The sequence below is a fragment of the Clupea harengus genome, chromosome 12, assembly GCF_900700415.2.
Source record: "Clupea harengus chromosome 12, Ch_v2.0.2, whole genome shotgun sequence".
NCBI lineage: Eukaryota > Metazoa > Chordata > Actinopteri > Clupeiformes > Clupeidae > Clupea > Clupea harengus.
The window spans coordinates 26,262,824-26,278,498 of record NC_045163.1 but is presented as its reverse complement, the minus strand read 5'-3'; the positions used below and the strand labels follow the sequence as shown (position 1 = coordinate 26,278,498).

Here is a 15,675-nt window from a genome sequence, read left to right as displayed (position 1 = left end):
TGATAGTGGAAAAGGTGGGGAGAGAGAGCATTCAAGTATTGTAGAACAGCTTAGTGGGTAAACAGTGTGCTCGTAGGTTACTAGTAGAGTAATGGAACAGAAAACTGTCGATGGTGGCAATTATTTACACACTGCAGGTAAAGCTAGCACAGAGTATGGGGCAGAATAAGTGTATGACAGTGTGGTGGGGGTGGGTAAGTGTAGGCAGAGGGGTTCTGCAAGTAGGTCAGGTGGAGAGACTACAACAGCATCCCACACTAGTCCAGACTAGGAGGGGAAGAAACGGACAAAGTGGGTGGGTAGAGTTCGGCTGCCAATACGTGTAGTTGTACTTAATGGATATGGTGATGAGGAACAATGTTTCCACAGCCATTGGCATTTGCGAGCAAATTAAAAGATGACTATTTTTTCTTAAAGTAGTCTGTGAGTTATGAAGGAAAATGTAAAAAAAAAAAAAAAAACAAGGTACAACTGCCCCCGGTTTCCCCTATTTGGCCTCAATGCATTAGTGGATGTTTCTTAGACATCCTAAATGGATGGTCAGATTAAATACATAGATGCAAGAAAGTGACACTGGACATACTATCACACAACGACTTTTAATTTGAAAATGCCAAACACAATTGCTATCTTCCGGCACACGTCTTTTGCAAATAACGTCACTTGTTATACGGAAATTAGTAAAATGTCTGTTTGCAAGCCGTCTCTAAGTGTTTGTGTCGTGGCAATTTTATTCTTTTGCTGTATTTCATGGAAACATTCCATAATAGGTAGGCTAATGTTTCTGTTTACTCTGTTGCTGTTTGTATTTTACACTGAGTTGTAATGTAATGCATGTCTTGTGGAATCAAACCCCATACTATCAGGCGCTAAGTGTAATAGACCTTATTTCGAATAAAACGCATTCTGCTACGACAGGCATTAATGTATTACGAAACTATACTCGTGGACCATAATGCCTTTGTCCACGAAAAACACAAACGCGTTAGTGTTGTGTTCAGGAAATATTGAAGAGAACACATTCTTTCGTGCACAGGAAACGAAATGGATGGTTCATGTGCACTAAATTGACTGTTGTGCTTTTGTTTTCTTTTTTATTAAAGGCTGAATACACTACTCACTTTCTGGACAAAATTAACTATTTTTTAAAGACAAAAACGTTATTCTGTCCACGTAATAGATATCCTAAGCCCATTTTCCTCATAACAGTTCTGCTATATTAGGAAAGTATGATGTGCGTCGTTGGTCCCATCCATACATGCTGTGAAGTCTGCAGGTTACAGCATGCATTCTGTCCACGAAAGCAAAGGCTGCCTGCACTTTCGTAGACATCAGTGTTTTGCTGAAACCTAACCTGCAGACTCGCAGAATGTATGGATCCATGGACGCATTGCATGCAATCCTATCTGGTGCCCACCAGGAACTTTCTCGTGAGCACGGGATAGTTTCTGGTATGCACCAGAATCTTTAAAGCTTTTTCTTTTTTTTTACTATGTCCAATAAGGGACTCCACACCATAACATTCAGCCTCTTGTCCACGAAATGAAAAGTGTAACAGTCAATTCAGTGCACGACATGAATCATCCATTTTGTTTTCTGTGTGCACGAAAGAATGTGCTCTCTTCAGTGTTTAATTGACACAATGCTTACAAGTTTATGTTTGTTGTGGACAAAAAGCATTACATGGTTTCGTAATAAACGAATGCCTGCCACCACACATAATGTGTTCTGTATAGGGAATAAGGTCTGTTACACTTGGCGCATAAGTGTAATCTTTCAAATAGAATGTAACATTAACAAAGAAGACTGGTGTATTTATTTTGATCTGATCATCTGTCGTAGGTGTGAGAGATGCCATTTTTCTGGCAGGGAGAACTTTTCTACTGTTGTGCTTTATCCCCTTGGCATCATATTTTTATCCGCGAATGAAAGCCCTCCTTTTTCCACCTCCACCACGTCCACAACTTGAAGGTCAGAAAACATTTTGTATTTTGGTTTGTGTTGACTGCATAGCCTATAGTGTTCAGTTGTGTAATTCATTGGCTATGGTCTACCGTCTAACCCAATGTTACTCTAAAATTCTTATTTCATTTAATATTTTGATGCAGAGGCAACCTACACGCATCTCTGAGCTCAAAGCTATGTGCAAATAGCAAAGTTCCGATGGGAAGAGAGCCCCTGCACTCTCATCTCCCATGTTACATGTTTACACGGTTCCGATGCGGCAGTGCTCTGTCAGACTCAGTCACTTAAGTATGTCTTTAATGTTAACTGAGTGAGATGGGGACATGTTTCTCAGAACCAGAGGATCCCGACACTAAGCTGAAACAAGAAACTGCAAGATCGGAGCAACAGGCAAAGTTAAACAAAAAGGTGATCATTTACGGACATCAGAACAATACAAGGAAATTACGTTATTAAATTTGCAGGAACCGCTAATATCAGGTTAGAGAACTGTTGCATTCATGTTGTACTGAGTGTAAATCTATCGTCACATGAAGAGTATACTTCAGTGTGTCTCTCTTTTTTTATGAACACAGGCGTCCGACTACCAAGAGCATGTGCAAAAGCCAAAGCAGGAGACTCTCCAGAGAAAGAAGGAGGAACACTTTTACCGCATGACTGGAGCAGCCTGGAAACTGACTGAAGGGGAAACCGTAGGGGTGAGCGTTGTGTGAAGAGATATGAATCATTATATGCAGTAGATGTTCTAACCCTTATATATAAATAATTATATGCAGTAGATGTTGTAACCCTTATATATAAATAATTATATGCAGTAGATGTTCTAACCCTTGTATGTGTGTACACTTGTGTGGCTAAATGTGCATCCTGATGTAAAGATGGCTTTTGTAAGGATGTGAAATTCCCGAAAAGGATGTGAAATTCCGAAAAGGATGTTTTTTTTTTTTTTCTCCAACCCATCACACACATGTTTTGTACAATCTATTCAGGAACAACCAATGCATTCAATATATTTATACCAGTGAAGTATGTGCTTTGTCCAGGAAGGTGAGTCGTGTGATCACGAGGAGGTTCACGAGGAAGAGGGAGAGACAGCCCTGCAGAGGGCCATCCGAAGGAGAAGGCTGCCAGCTTCGGTCTCCCAGCAACCTGTCCAAATAGACCCCCCTCTGGCTAAAAGAGTGAGTCTACACACATACTTCATTAATTGGTACATTTGACTACAATTCCATTATGAAAAGTTGTATATGTTTGGGAATTGCTGGACACTTATGAAATTATTGTCCCATGATATCGAGCATTACATGTAACAATATACAATTACATTTAACAGCCCGAAATTACTCAGACTAATATCTCTCCTGAGCATTTGTTATCTTTTCCATCTCCTTTTAAACACTGTGGTAGTTTTCATTGTTTTGAAAAAAAAACTAAACATAGACGAAGATTCATGAAAATGTAATTCTCTTCTTATATTCTGCTTGATTTGAATATTCAGGTTATTGTTTTGCCGGACGAACCACCAGTAGATGCAGAAGGGGTGAGTGATTTACAAAACAAAACAAAACTTTAAATATACTGAAACAAATTGTCAGCATATAGTGGCAATTCTCCAGTGGAAGCTGACAAATGATGGAATTCTGTTAACTTGACTGCTTTGAAAAAACATTCAACCATGACAAAACGATCAAGGAAGTTGATAAAAATAGTCATTAACATTTGTTTAAAATAAAAATCAAATTTAAAAAAATTAGGTGGGAAAACAAGAGGGTGTGGGGACTTGCTCTCTTCTCTCAAAACATTATTAACAAGGCAGGGCTTCATCTTTTCAAGAATTTCTCTCTCTGGAGCCTCAAGTTGGAAGTTATGTCCTCCATTCTATAGAGTTGCCATACACGCACTATCCATGACTGACATGTTGGGACGGTGGGCTTCATCCAATTGACAGTGATTTCTTAAACTAGTGTACACGTTCGCTCATGAAAAATACGAGAATCATTTCAACTTGGACATTTATTTTTTAAACTAACATAAAACATAAAAATATAAATCTCATCCTACTTGAACAGATTTGTCTGAAGCTTCCCTGAGACCTCATCGGCCAGGAACATATTATTGTGCATCCCTATAGTATTTGAAGCTCCAGATATATTACAGTATTCAAGAATTTTATTTTCATTTTCCAACTAAGCTGTTGTAAAACTGGCAAATATTTAGCTTAAATGAACCATAGATAGATTAATGAATTCATTAATTCCATATTGAACTTCTTTATGTGTCAAATCTTTCAAGTATAGCATTTACCAGAGAGTCCCTTGTTTTCCTTTTCCAGGCTGTAAATGTGGCGTTAAGATGTCTAAGCGGGAGAACTGTTTACAGGAGGTTTCTGAAGTCCCATCCATCTACTGTGAGTCGGTGCTTGTTGAAATTATCTTGTATTGCTTTCTTTCTTATACTGAGGCAGGGTGAAGTTACAGTTTGTAACGTATGGCTTCGTGTAGAATTTTCTTACGTTCTCAAATTCATTTTGTTGGTATATATTGTCATGTTAAGGATTGATAAACACTTCTGTCCTTCTCTCGAGCTGTTCAGGCAATGCACAGGTTACATTTTGCTCAAGGTTGGAAATCCCAATGGAAATATTATTTTTTTTAGTAGGCTTTTACTTTATGCTGTCGCCAAATCTATTGCTGAAATACATCACCCAGTGAGCTAACTGTACTGGTTTTAGTCATTGCAAGGCAGGTCTGATGGCTGTCAGCTAGATCGATTGCTAGTTTTAGACAACAACTCTCTAATGCATCTTTAAAATTGCTCATTTTTTTTTACAAGAATGTATTCATGACAGTAGCCAACCTTTCGTATAATGTTACACATTCCTGTACTAAACGTTACCCATGTGTATTATAGGTCCTTGTGGACTGGATGTTTAAGACCGGGTACCATCCGACAATCTACGCAGTCTGCACGCCCTATCCACGGAAACTGTTAATCACAGAGGCACACCTGACATTGGAGGACATTGGTATTGTGCATCACACTGTGCTCAATGTGGAGGAGAAAGACCCATCCACAACATAAGGAAAGACACTCAACGCAGACACTCAGCCCTCTCCAAGACACTAGAGAATGCTACTTGGTTATATAAAGTGTATTTTTGTATCCAGACGCTGCTGAATAATGACTAATAATCCTGTTTTAAGTGCCATTCGCTACAACGACATCCTCAGTGACTTTGGATATTTCATAATGTTTCTTGTTTAGCCGATCATATTCAGAAAGAAGGGAAAAAATGCATGGTTTTAGTTATTTCGCATTATTATACATTGATGTAAGGAAAGCTCATTTTGCTTTAAACTCACATTACCCCTGATCCATAGGGGGTGTCAGCGGGCTTCGCTCTCACACGATCTCCACTATAGGCATTCCAGGACCACAGCCAGCTAGCTACCAAGCCAGTCATTCTTTATCGGTGCAGTAAAACAAGCATTCCAGAGGAGTGACTAGTACACTACGTGCCCGTCTGATAGTCTCCAAGATGTTACTTTAAGAAGCGATATCACTGAAACACTTTTTACACAACTGAGGTCAATCGATTATAAAGAGCTGTAAAAAGATGATATTCCAAAAACAATTTGTAAATTGTGTTCTGTAATTTATCTGTGTGCTTGACAGGGCAATTGAGACCCTGTACAGTTGTTCTCATCAGGTTAATAAGTCTCCTGGACGTTTCTGCGCTTTATGTCAAGGATACTTATTCTGCCACATGGGATTAAAGGAGTATCAGTCAACAACGAATAGGCGACAGGTTTTTACCCAGTTTAGAATTGAAAAGAACAAAGTTCAGCAGGTCCCGTAGAGAAAGCCTCATTAATTATACCACTTATAAACTTATAACTTATAAACTTTATCAATACTTTTCAGCCACAGAATTACAGACAGACACACATACTCTGCCTGGAGTGAATTGCTGGGAATTTAAGCCATTTCTTTGTTGAGGCTACTGTTACATAATTGGGGGACAGGTTTTCACTTCATTATTTCATGTTATTCATCACATTCCAATGGACAACTTGCTGCTAATGTCTCCTGGTTATTTGAGATTTGTCCAGCTCCTCTGTACGTTCCTCTGTAAACACCACTGTACTGTCAGCGTTTATATTTTGAATACATCTTAATTACTTAATAAAAACATTTTGGATCAGTTCCCCCAAGTATCAGCTGCATTTACGATTACCTACGGATCACCACACATGTCACTCGGACTCTGGTTTCATGGTGTAGCTTGCAGTTGAAAGTACTTTATTAGACCAAAGAGGCAATCACATCGTGACAAATACACAGAGAAAAGGTCAACACAAAAAAAAAATGGTAAAGATTAGACAAAAGGGACAGTTAGGTTACTGTTTGGGGGGGGGAGGAACGAAAGGAAAGGGAAAAGGAAGTTGGATGGGTTTGTCGTATACATAAAAGCATACTCTCCCAAAAAGGAGGCTCCTCCCTCAATGTTAAGTAATCATTCCCAAATAGATTATAGTATCGTGGTGAAGAGAGACAAGTATGGGGTGTAAGCTTGTGCATTTTGTATAAAACATTGTTGTATCGTCACATGCCTGGCACTGCCAACTCAAAGTACAACGTCCAGTGATATTGGGGGGAGGAAAGGGATGGGGGGATGGGGGGGGTGTAGAAAGCGAGTTTATATCACATTTCCTTTTATTTTTTTTTGTTGCTCGGAGTAATGTACATTTTCAAGAACAGAGAACTTTCCATCAATAGTATACAGCAGGCAATTGCACTGGAGGCTAAAACAGGACACTGTGTTGAAGTACTGAGACACAGGGCAACATTTTTTTTTTCGGCATCAAATGCTTATATGGCACATTTTGGTCCATGTTAGTGCTTTCACATCGTAACAGATCCCGTGCACATGTACATATACAAACATACAGCACTGTGTGTGCATATATACACGCGTACGAGCAACCGCTGGGATTTGTGTCTTTTTTTGCTTGCTTCAGAATTCATCTCTTTGCCACCCCCCCACCCCTCAAATCAGGCCAGTGCACGTTTATAAGAAGTAGTCAGGGGTACGGCGAGTCACGTGGGGCTCTCCACGTCGAGGTGCAGGGTCAAACTGAAGGCTGAGAGAAGAAGACAAAGCAATGTTTAGAGATGCTCACAACATAGGTTCAGGGTTACTAATACCCCTTTCACACACGAAAACCATTAATGAATCAGGTAAAAACATAGGAAGGATAACAACTTTTCATTCACCCTCAGTCTTTCTCAGTGATAAGAGTAACACGTGTTGTGTATTTCCACCCGACTATTAGCAGTGATGCTATGAGACACGCAAGGACCCATGCCAGTTATGGACAATTCCAGCCATCTCTCTTAGGGAACCATTGGGCAGCTGCTAGGGTGTGTTAACGTGAATATGAACTAAGTCAAACTTCTGTATTTGGGGGGCGAAGCTGCACCTCTTCCTAGTATAATGTTACAAGTTAAATTGAAGAGGATGTAACGCCATCTAGATAACTAGCTATTATTTCATGCACATGTAACTCTGCCATTTGAACCGTTTAAGGTTACTTAAAAGTGTCCTTAGCTAGCTCGGTAGTTAGCTAGCATGTGCAACCACAGCAACCAAGAAACAGTTTGCAGCATAGCCTGAAGTGCAGTTTAATTTCTTCAAATCGGCTCATCAGATGATGTTAAATAGCTTCACATAGACATTCAATGATCCTGAGAGAAATAACGGGACATCATTGGGCAAAAGTCCACCCTGACCTTGCTTGAAGGTGTTAACCCAATAGTTACAATTACGACTGGAGGATTATCAATAAGGTTACGAATTAAGATACTACTTAGTATCATTAAGATACTATATCGCCAGGGTATAGATAAACGATTCATGTTTTAGTGTTCGTTCCCACACAACACCGTAACACTAAATTAACGCTCAATAAATGCTTTTGGCATGGCATAACGGCATTAGATGGGAATGAGTGACAATCCAGAGATAAATCGCCATCTGAATCCGTTCTCAATCACCACAGGAACCATTTCCTTTCCCTTGTAAAACATTTGCCCTGTTGACATCACCAGTCACCCATGACCAACCAAAATGTAAAAATTAAAGTCCAATAACTGATATAGTGTGTAGAGGATTAGTCAGAAGCACTCTTGAAACAATCCAAATCTTCATCAAATTCACATTGATCCATACATCTATAACCCTCTATGAACCTTAACAAGTATGTTGTACTTACAAGGAATATTTAAGAGTATCATCCAGTTCCATGATGGCAGCTTGATTGCCACAACGATAGCAGTAGTTTGGCGCACTGAAAATGGTGACCACGTTTCTATCGTGACACCAGTTGTAGCCCTGAGAGAGAGAGAGAGAGCACGAGAGAGAGAGAAGAAGAGAGGGAGAGCGAGAGCACGAGAGAGAGAGAAGAAGAGAGGGAGAGCGAGAGCACGAGAGAGAGAGAGAAGAAGAGAGGGAGAGCGAGAACAGGAGAGAGTGTTATTTTACATTCAGGCTATTTGTCTTCAACATGGCGCTGCAGCTGCAATAAGGACGAGCACAAGCCTCTAACATGTGCAGCCATGCTCGCTCGCTAGCTCACTGAGCACCGTGACTGTGTGATGGCCATCCAAACCAACTCCCACGCTTTGAATTCAAAACCCTTTGTCTTCCTCACCCCCCTATAATCAGTGCGTGGAGATTATAGGGTACGACTATCAATGGCAGCAGCCGTCTCTCAGTTTGAAATGATGTGTGTGTGTTGAAACAGATCAGAGTGAGTGAATCACGGCGGATATTTAAGGGCCTTCTGACAGACATAGGGCGAACACTTTAAAATATAGATTTTCACATGTGTAGGTGGATATACTTGACTCACAGTCTCAATATCTACAGGATATAGTCCCATCTGCAGAGAATCTCCAGAATATGTTCTCTACCCCACGTATGTCACATTTAAAACTTGAACATTATTGTCGCTTAAAACGCATACATAAAGCAAACACGTATACTTAAAAACATTTTTAAATGCAGATCCAAAAAATCAATGAAACATAGCTGACCTCCATAACTAGCTGGTGAGCTCGTGACACCAGAGTAAGACCGTTAGCGTGGTTGAAGGTTTCAGAGATGTCCTGTCCGAAGGTGTATCCAGCACCTCGAGGAGAGATCCCCCAGCCGCCGCGGTCATCAGGATCCGACCACAGCAGGTCACACATTGGCCCCTGGAAGAGACTCATGTTTAGGGGGACAGCCAACAGGCAATGCCAGTCCAACTTCAGAGATTCTGATGCCTTTGAATGACTGAGGAGCAAGTCGAAGACGCTTGAGCAATTCATTCAGGTGGCTAAATGCATGCAAAGGTGGATTTCAAATAGACAAATTGTTGCACTCACTTGTTTATTTTTTTTGTAATCTAGCCTTTCTATAAAGCCCTATTTTGGTAGCACACACACACGACAATATTTTTATACAAATCCAAAGTCCAGTTTGCTAGCATAAATAGACCCAATAAAAAAAAAAAAGAATCCTAAACATGCTTGTTTGACTTTATGAGATCATGTGGACTATGAGCCGTCACTGAAGGCAGTAATGTTATTGATTACCGAGCGCCATCTTGGTAATAGAAAGCTGCCCACAGGCACACAGCCTTCCTGTGAGTAGTCGGCCCTCAGAGAGGAACTGGAGATCACAGATCCACTCTCAACCCACTAAACTAGACCCTGGAGTCAGTCAGCCATCAGAGAGGAACTGGAGATCACAGATCCACTCTCAACCCACTAAACTAGACCCTGGAAATACTGGGCTGGGTTCAAACAGCAATGTGGCACTCTCTGGAGCATGTCCAGGTCATCCTGATATACCGCATTTTTTATCCTTGCAACCTTTAAAGGTACAAAGGACCACAGCAACCCATTAAATGTTACAGTCAACCTTTCACTAAACAGACAAGTTCTTTTTCCCCCAAGGTCCCCCACGCCTTTCTCTTGGTTCCCACACAGACCTGGTCTACAGGATGAAATAATAATAGAGAAATCATGGCTGTACAGTGCACTGTAACTGTTTAGCATGCATTGCTGCAATGCTCCACATACTGCAGCTATTAAAATAGGGTTGCTTTAAATATTCATTCACGGAACTCACCTCGTGTGGAACTTCCTGTAGGCGGTCGAGGGCCCGGATGTGGTCCAGTGTGTCTATTGATGGGGAGAGGCCCCCGTGCAGGCAGAAGATCTGAGATCGAGGAAGAACATTCCATGTAAATTGACTCGGTTACGAAGCTGAGAAACAGGTTAGCTACAGTGTTTCTGTAGCCAACCAGTAATATACAGAAGAAACATAACATAGGGGTTTGGTTTTACATAAGGAAAAACTGCCACTGGATCAAAACATATTCAGACAAGTCAGGAACAACCTACAGTTTATCGGACTCTTTTCTGCTCTAGAAAGCATATACTCCCCTAAGGGGACATACCATTCGGTTGCTTAGGATATCCTGAGGCTGCTCACAAGATGACCTTTACAGACTTAAGTTGTACATTCCTTTCAGAGACTCAGTAAACAAAATGTTAAAAATAGGTTAACTCGACCTATTTTGTCAACTGCAGTCCGAGACACACACTTAGTTTTGCTTTTTTTGGCATCACAGACTATTTCGGCACAAAAATGCTAATTCTGAAAAGGTTCTTGTATCCATAGTAACGTCATATAATGCAACAAAGGGGAAACATTTTGATTACTATTATCAATCTACTATTACATCAATTTAAGACTCACAGAGAAAACGTAGTTAGACTGGACATTCCTCTGTATTCAGTGTGAATATGGACAAAGAGGAACCAATAAACAGTATGTAAACACTATGTACTCATCGTAAAAGTGTAGAACATTTACAAATTGTTATAATTGTTAACGAATGCAAGGGACCACGTAGCGGCAGCGCTAACTTCAAGTAATGTGATCTGATATGATATATGAGGATGTAGCGCGTGTTTGTCACGCTGACTAATGTTAAAACAACCTTAGACCTCACACAAAGCAATACAGGCACTGTTGTACAGTACACTGCTCGCCCTTCATCACATGTACCATCTGCTGTATCCTAAAACACCTGGAACTAAAGCTTAGTGTGCAGCTGGGCCACAGAGAGATGAGGGACTTCATGTGGACTGTGGGACCAAAACTGAACAATAATAATCTCAATTTTCAGACACAATTTCAGTCTGATGTCTCAAGTAATAAAAAAAGTAAGACTAAAGACCTTCCGGGAAGCTTTACAGAAGAAACTTATTTTGTTATCCTCATAAAATGCTCATTAACAAGTTCCAAAGATCCACGAGGACACTAGAAAAACATCACAATATTTGACTTAGTATTCCCCCCGGCCTCCAAATCCATCCACACAAACAGTAGACACAAATGATAATAAATGTCATACCTGTCCATCAACCAGGGCAGTCAGAGGCAGGTAGTCAAAGAGGTCTGTGAAGTACTTCCACACGTTGGCATTGCCGTATTTCCTCAGGCACTCGTCATAGAAGCCGTAGACCTGTGTGATCTGTCTGCTCTCGTGGTTTCCCCGCAGTATCGTGATGCGCTCTGGGAATCGGACCTACGGAGGACAAGCACAGACGGTTTGCACCCTGTGTCTTTGACCGCTTCAATGCACATCTTTTTTTTTTTTTTTTTTACATATTGCATGAGATTATATCACAGTGAGCTCATTTCCCCATGTTGTAACTGCCTTCCAATACTACATGCAATATCCATAGTTTAGGGCTGGGCGAAAGTGACATTGTTTTGCAGAATGTGATTGAACTGCATGAATAGTGCATGTAGGTCGAGTTCACACTTTCTTTTCTTAAATAATGGACCTATTTTAAGCATTCAGTCTTCAGTCTTTCAGAATTTCATTTAGAAAGCGGCAGCTCCTGACTGAAGTCACTGCCAAACCATGTCAGCTTCACTAGCTAACAGTTAGCCAATTAGACCTGTCGCAGGTGCCTACGTTGACAACTTTTTGAGCTGTATTGTACCATAAAGTTAGTGTTATAACTTTAGTGTCTGTGTCGTCAGACATGGAAAACACAAGTTCAATTTCCACTAGTAAATTTCCACTAGACAACTGTCGCCGCTCCCATGCTGATATTTTGGTGATAGTAGAGCCATTATGAGACACAGAAGAAAGCTGTTAGATGGCTAACTAAACATGCACTGTTTAACACCAAACACCAACTTTCTCATATTGGTGACTGGCAGTACTATGTTAAAAACATGGAAATGTAAATCAAAATAGTTATATAGATACATATATTTAGTGTCTACTCACTTTATTGACAAGGATCTGAAGTAGTCTTTAGGTGCATAAATGCAAGTCAACACTGTTTACATTCACTCTTACATTCATGGAAACATGCCGTGGGCAGCCATCAGTGAGGTCTAGAGGAACCTCCGCATAGGAAGAAGGAGAGAGGGGGCGGGGTTGTGCAGAGAGAGGCGTAAACACGGGCTCTGCTTTACTGAAGAAACGGGTTCCTCTGTGTTATACCACCCAACCCTACCATAGTTAAGACACTCACTACTAATTGTGAATGTCTCAGTAAGTGAACAGAGTGAGATGATGCATTCAGAGAAAGGATAGACTACTGACCTTCAATGCAACGAGCAGCGTGACCGTCTCCACCGAGTAGTAGCCTCTGTCCACATAGTCCCCCATGAACAGGTAGTTGGTGTCTGGTGACTTGCCCCCGATTCTGAAGAGCTCCATGAGGTCGTGAAACTGGCCATGCACATCTCCGCAGACGGTGACTGGACAGCGGACCTCCTGCACGTTGGACTCCTTGGTCAGGATCTCCTTGGCCTTTAGAGAAGAAAGAAAAGATTGAGGTTAGGCATTATTGTGCCAGCATACACAAATAAAGAAAAGAAAAAAAAGCTCCGTCATCTGAGAGGCGATCATGACAAGCAACAAGGATAGTGCAATGCTCAAAGGAAAATTCCCTCCCAAAAAAATTAAATAAATAATAATTAAAAAAGGAAAAAAAAAGTGTCACATGCTTTTACTGTGGCATCAATTTCACTGGTGAGAACTACCAAGCATCACCATGGAGACAATGAGAGTCATGTCCATGGAGAGCTCTGCTGTGTAATACTGTTGTTGTTTGTCATTTGATTAGCAGGGGTGTGACTTCAATTTTAAACATCAAGTCAGAATACTTCTGCACTATAAATACAGACCTTGTTTTTTTTATATACATTTAATTCTGTACAAACTATTGACAAAATGAAATGGACCCTGACTGATACCCAACCAATGTTAACAGAATGTTTTAGTCATGGGCTGACCCCTTGAGGTTGACCAACCTGCACTGCTTGCAGTAGAAGGCACATAAACAACAATGATTGAAAGGATAGACTTTGAGCTGTCTGACAACAGCTGTAACCTCCTCACTGCCATAATGTGGATCACATGTCATATTAAACTCATGATGACTCAGATGATGAACAGGCACTTTAACTGGGTTGCTACAATTTGTTTTTTTAGAGCTAAGATTACTAATATATTGAAATGCATTTGGGTAAAACCTCCACACTGCAGTCAGTGTGTTCATGTTTTAGAATCCAAGTTAAGTCATTACTACTTCATTAAAAAAAATTAAATCGTATATTCTGGGTATGCAGATTCATCCGCCAGCCATTTATTAAACTCTTGGATATTGGTCTAAACATTACATTCAGACTCTCCCTGAAACTTTGCCTGGGATAAACAACCAGTTGCCACTGCACAAAGATGCAATATTCTGAAGCATGACAGCTAATGGATTCAAAATGTACGCGCTCTCTACAAGGCTTGTAATGAACGCACTTGCTGGTGCATCAGATTGCTGATGGAGCTCATCTCCACTACCAAAGTTGTCGAAGTATTTTCGTCTGACGGTTGCAGGACAGCTGTTGTACAGGGATGAAGTATTCAACGATGCCATTACGGCGAGCTATCTAGCTAAACTGGAGACCGGTCAGACAAGTAACTGGGTGATTCTACGTATCATAGAGACAGACAATTTGTTAGGACGAGGTAACGTTAAAACAACATGCATTTCACTGGACAAACACAAGCCTAAATGTGCTAAATTCTCTGGGGTCTTTTGACAAGTTTTCAGAGGTGCCGCAAATCGGCTACTTTCCGATCAGGTTCTTCCAAATCAGTTCGAGCGCTTCTGGCTATCTAACTTGAACCACTGACTAAGGTTATAGATAACTAACTAAAACGTAATTAGGGCCGTGAAAGGTTACAAATTAGCTAAATGTAGACGTGAAACACATAGGTTGTTTCGTTTTAAAATGCAGTGTTTGTCAATTTAATGAGTAAGCCCGTTATTAAACTGCGACTACAATTCACCTATTCTGGTAGTGAGGGTGAGCTAGCTAACATAAGTCAGCTATCCTAGCTAGCTGGGGTAACCAACTTAGCTGGCTAGATAACTACCTTAGCTGACTAGATGACCACGATATCTACCTTAGCTGGCTAGATAACTACCTTACCTGAAAGCTATTGTGATAACTATGCCACAGACTGGTATTAACATAAATCACCGCTCAATGTTATGGCGGCAACGTTAACAGCTATATAGATTTGAAATGTGAAGCATTTGTTTATTTGTTCATTTGATATCTGACTACATGAGGAACACATCAAATAAATATTAAACCTCACCTTTTCGCACAACGTCCTCACTTGATTTTCCGAGAGCTGCTTACACTCATTGAGCTGTTCGACCCATTGGTCTAATTCCTTCGTAAATGTTTTATCGTCCATTTTGAACGTGACCAGATACTAGATGTGTTTTCCCTTAACGCTTAGGCTGCGCTGAATATATTTAGGTACCGTCTCCGCTCGAAATTCAGCGATTACGTTATAATTTCCCTAACTACGACGCAAGAGCCGGGTTTTCGGCTTCTGGCTCGGAGCTAACGTTGGCTAGCTTGCTAAATAAATGCTGGACTGCTAGCTTGCGAATAACAGCTCCAAACAAGACACGATACCTCAATAAATGAGCAAAGAGAGGCTGCCCGGTACGAAGTGGTCCTTAAATGGACAATTTCAGCTCAGTAGTATAATTGAAATAAAGGGATTGGCCGTAAATAATAATTTGGCTAGCTAGTTCCCTATTCCCCCCGACCTTCCTATAGGCCGCAAGGTGAACCACGAAAAGTCCTTTAGAAATCGAATCCCGCTCCACAGGCGTGCATCTACACAATATTTAGTTCATAAAAAAGAAAGAGTCGTGCTTAGCTACCAAAAAAAAGTTCGTCGCTGACTTTCCAGTCAATTTTTGGTGCGTTTATGTTTTATGCCGAACTAGTTTCTTCAGAGCGCACAAGGATCTTGGTCGCGAGTGCTGGCACTTTTCGACACGTGATCATGCTACACCAATGAGGTAGCTGCTTTTTGTCAACAGAATGGCAAGATGGCGGCTCCCGTGGTTAGATTCAACGTTACCGATCAAGAGGAAAACACCCGAACATCCTCAAAAGTGGGCTAAATGGATTCTAAATAGTGCTGTATACATAGCCGCGTCCAAGAAGAACAATGAGGCAAATATACGATAATGTTATGCTTATGTTAAGTCATTTAGATCAAGTTTGACATACCTGGGAATACACCTTACTGACGA

At 40.8% G+C, this 15,675-nt stretch overlaps 2 protein-coding genes across 2 annotated transcripts; one reads left to right on the top strand and one right to left on the bottom strand.

Moving 5' to 3' along the window:
* The first annotated feature begins 218 nt into the window (after positions 1-218).
* ubxn8 (UBX domain protein 8) lies at positions 219-5,843 on the top strand. Its single transcript, XM_031578187.2, has 8 exons — positions 219-770; positions 1,843-1,971; positions 2,300-2,373; positions 2,541-2,663; positions 3,009-3,146; positions 3,464-3,505; positions 4,298-4,372; positions 4,876-5,843. The coding sequence occupies exons 1-8, from the start codon at positions 611-613 to the stop codon at positions 5,044-5,046; spliced, it is 912 nt and encodes a 303-aa protein (XP_031434047.2). The 5' UTR covers positions 219-610; the 3' UTR covers positions 5,047-5,843.
* Positions 5,844-6,236: 393 nt separating this feature from the next.
* On the bottom strand, positions 6,237-15,184 carry ppp2cb (protein phosphatase 2, catalytic subunit, beta isozyme). Its single transcript, XM_031578186.2, has 7 exons — positions 14,715-15,184; positions 12,651-12,860; positions 11,439-11,612; positions 10,145-10,234; positions 9,064-9,225; positions 8,241-8,359; positions 6,237-7,109 (listed from the first exon to the last, which is right to left on the bottom strand). Exons 1-7 carry the CDS (start codon positions 14,814-14,816, stop codon positions 7,037-7,039), a joined length of 930 nt encoding a protein of 309 aa, XP_031434046.1. The 5' UTR covers positions 14,817-15,184; the 3' UTR covers positions 6,237-7,036.
* Positions 15,185-15,675: the final 491 nt, after the last annotated feature.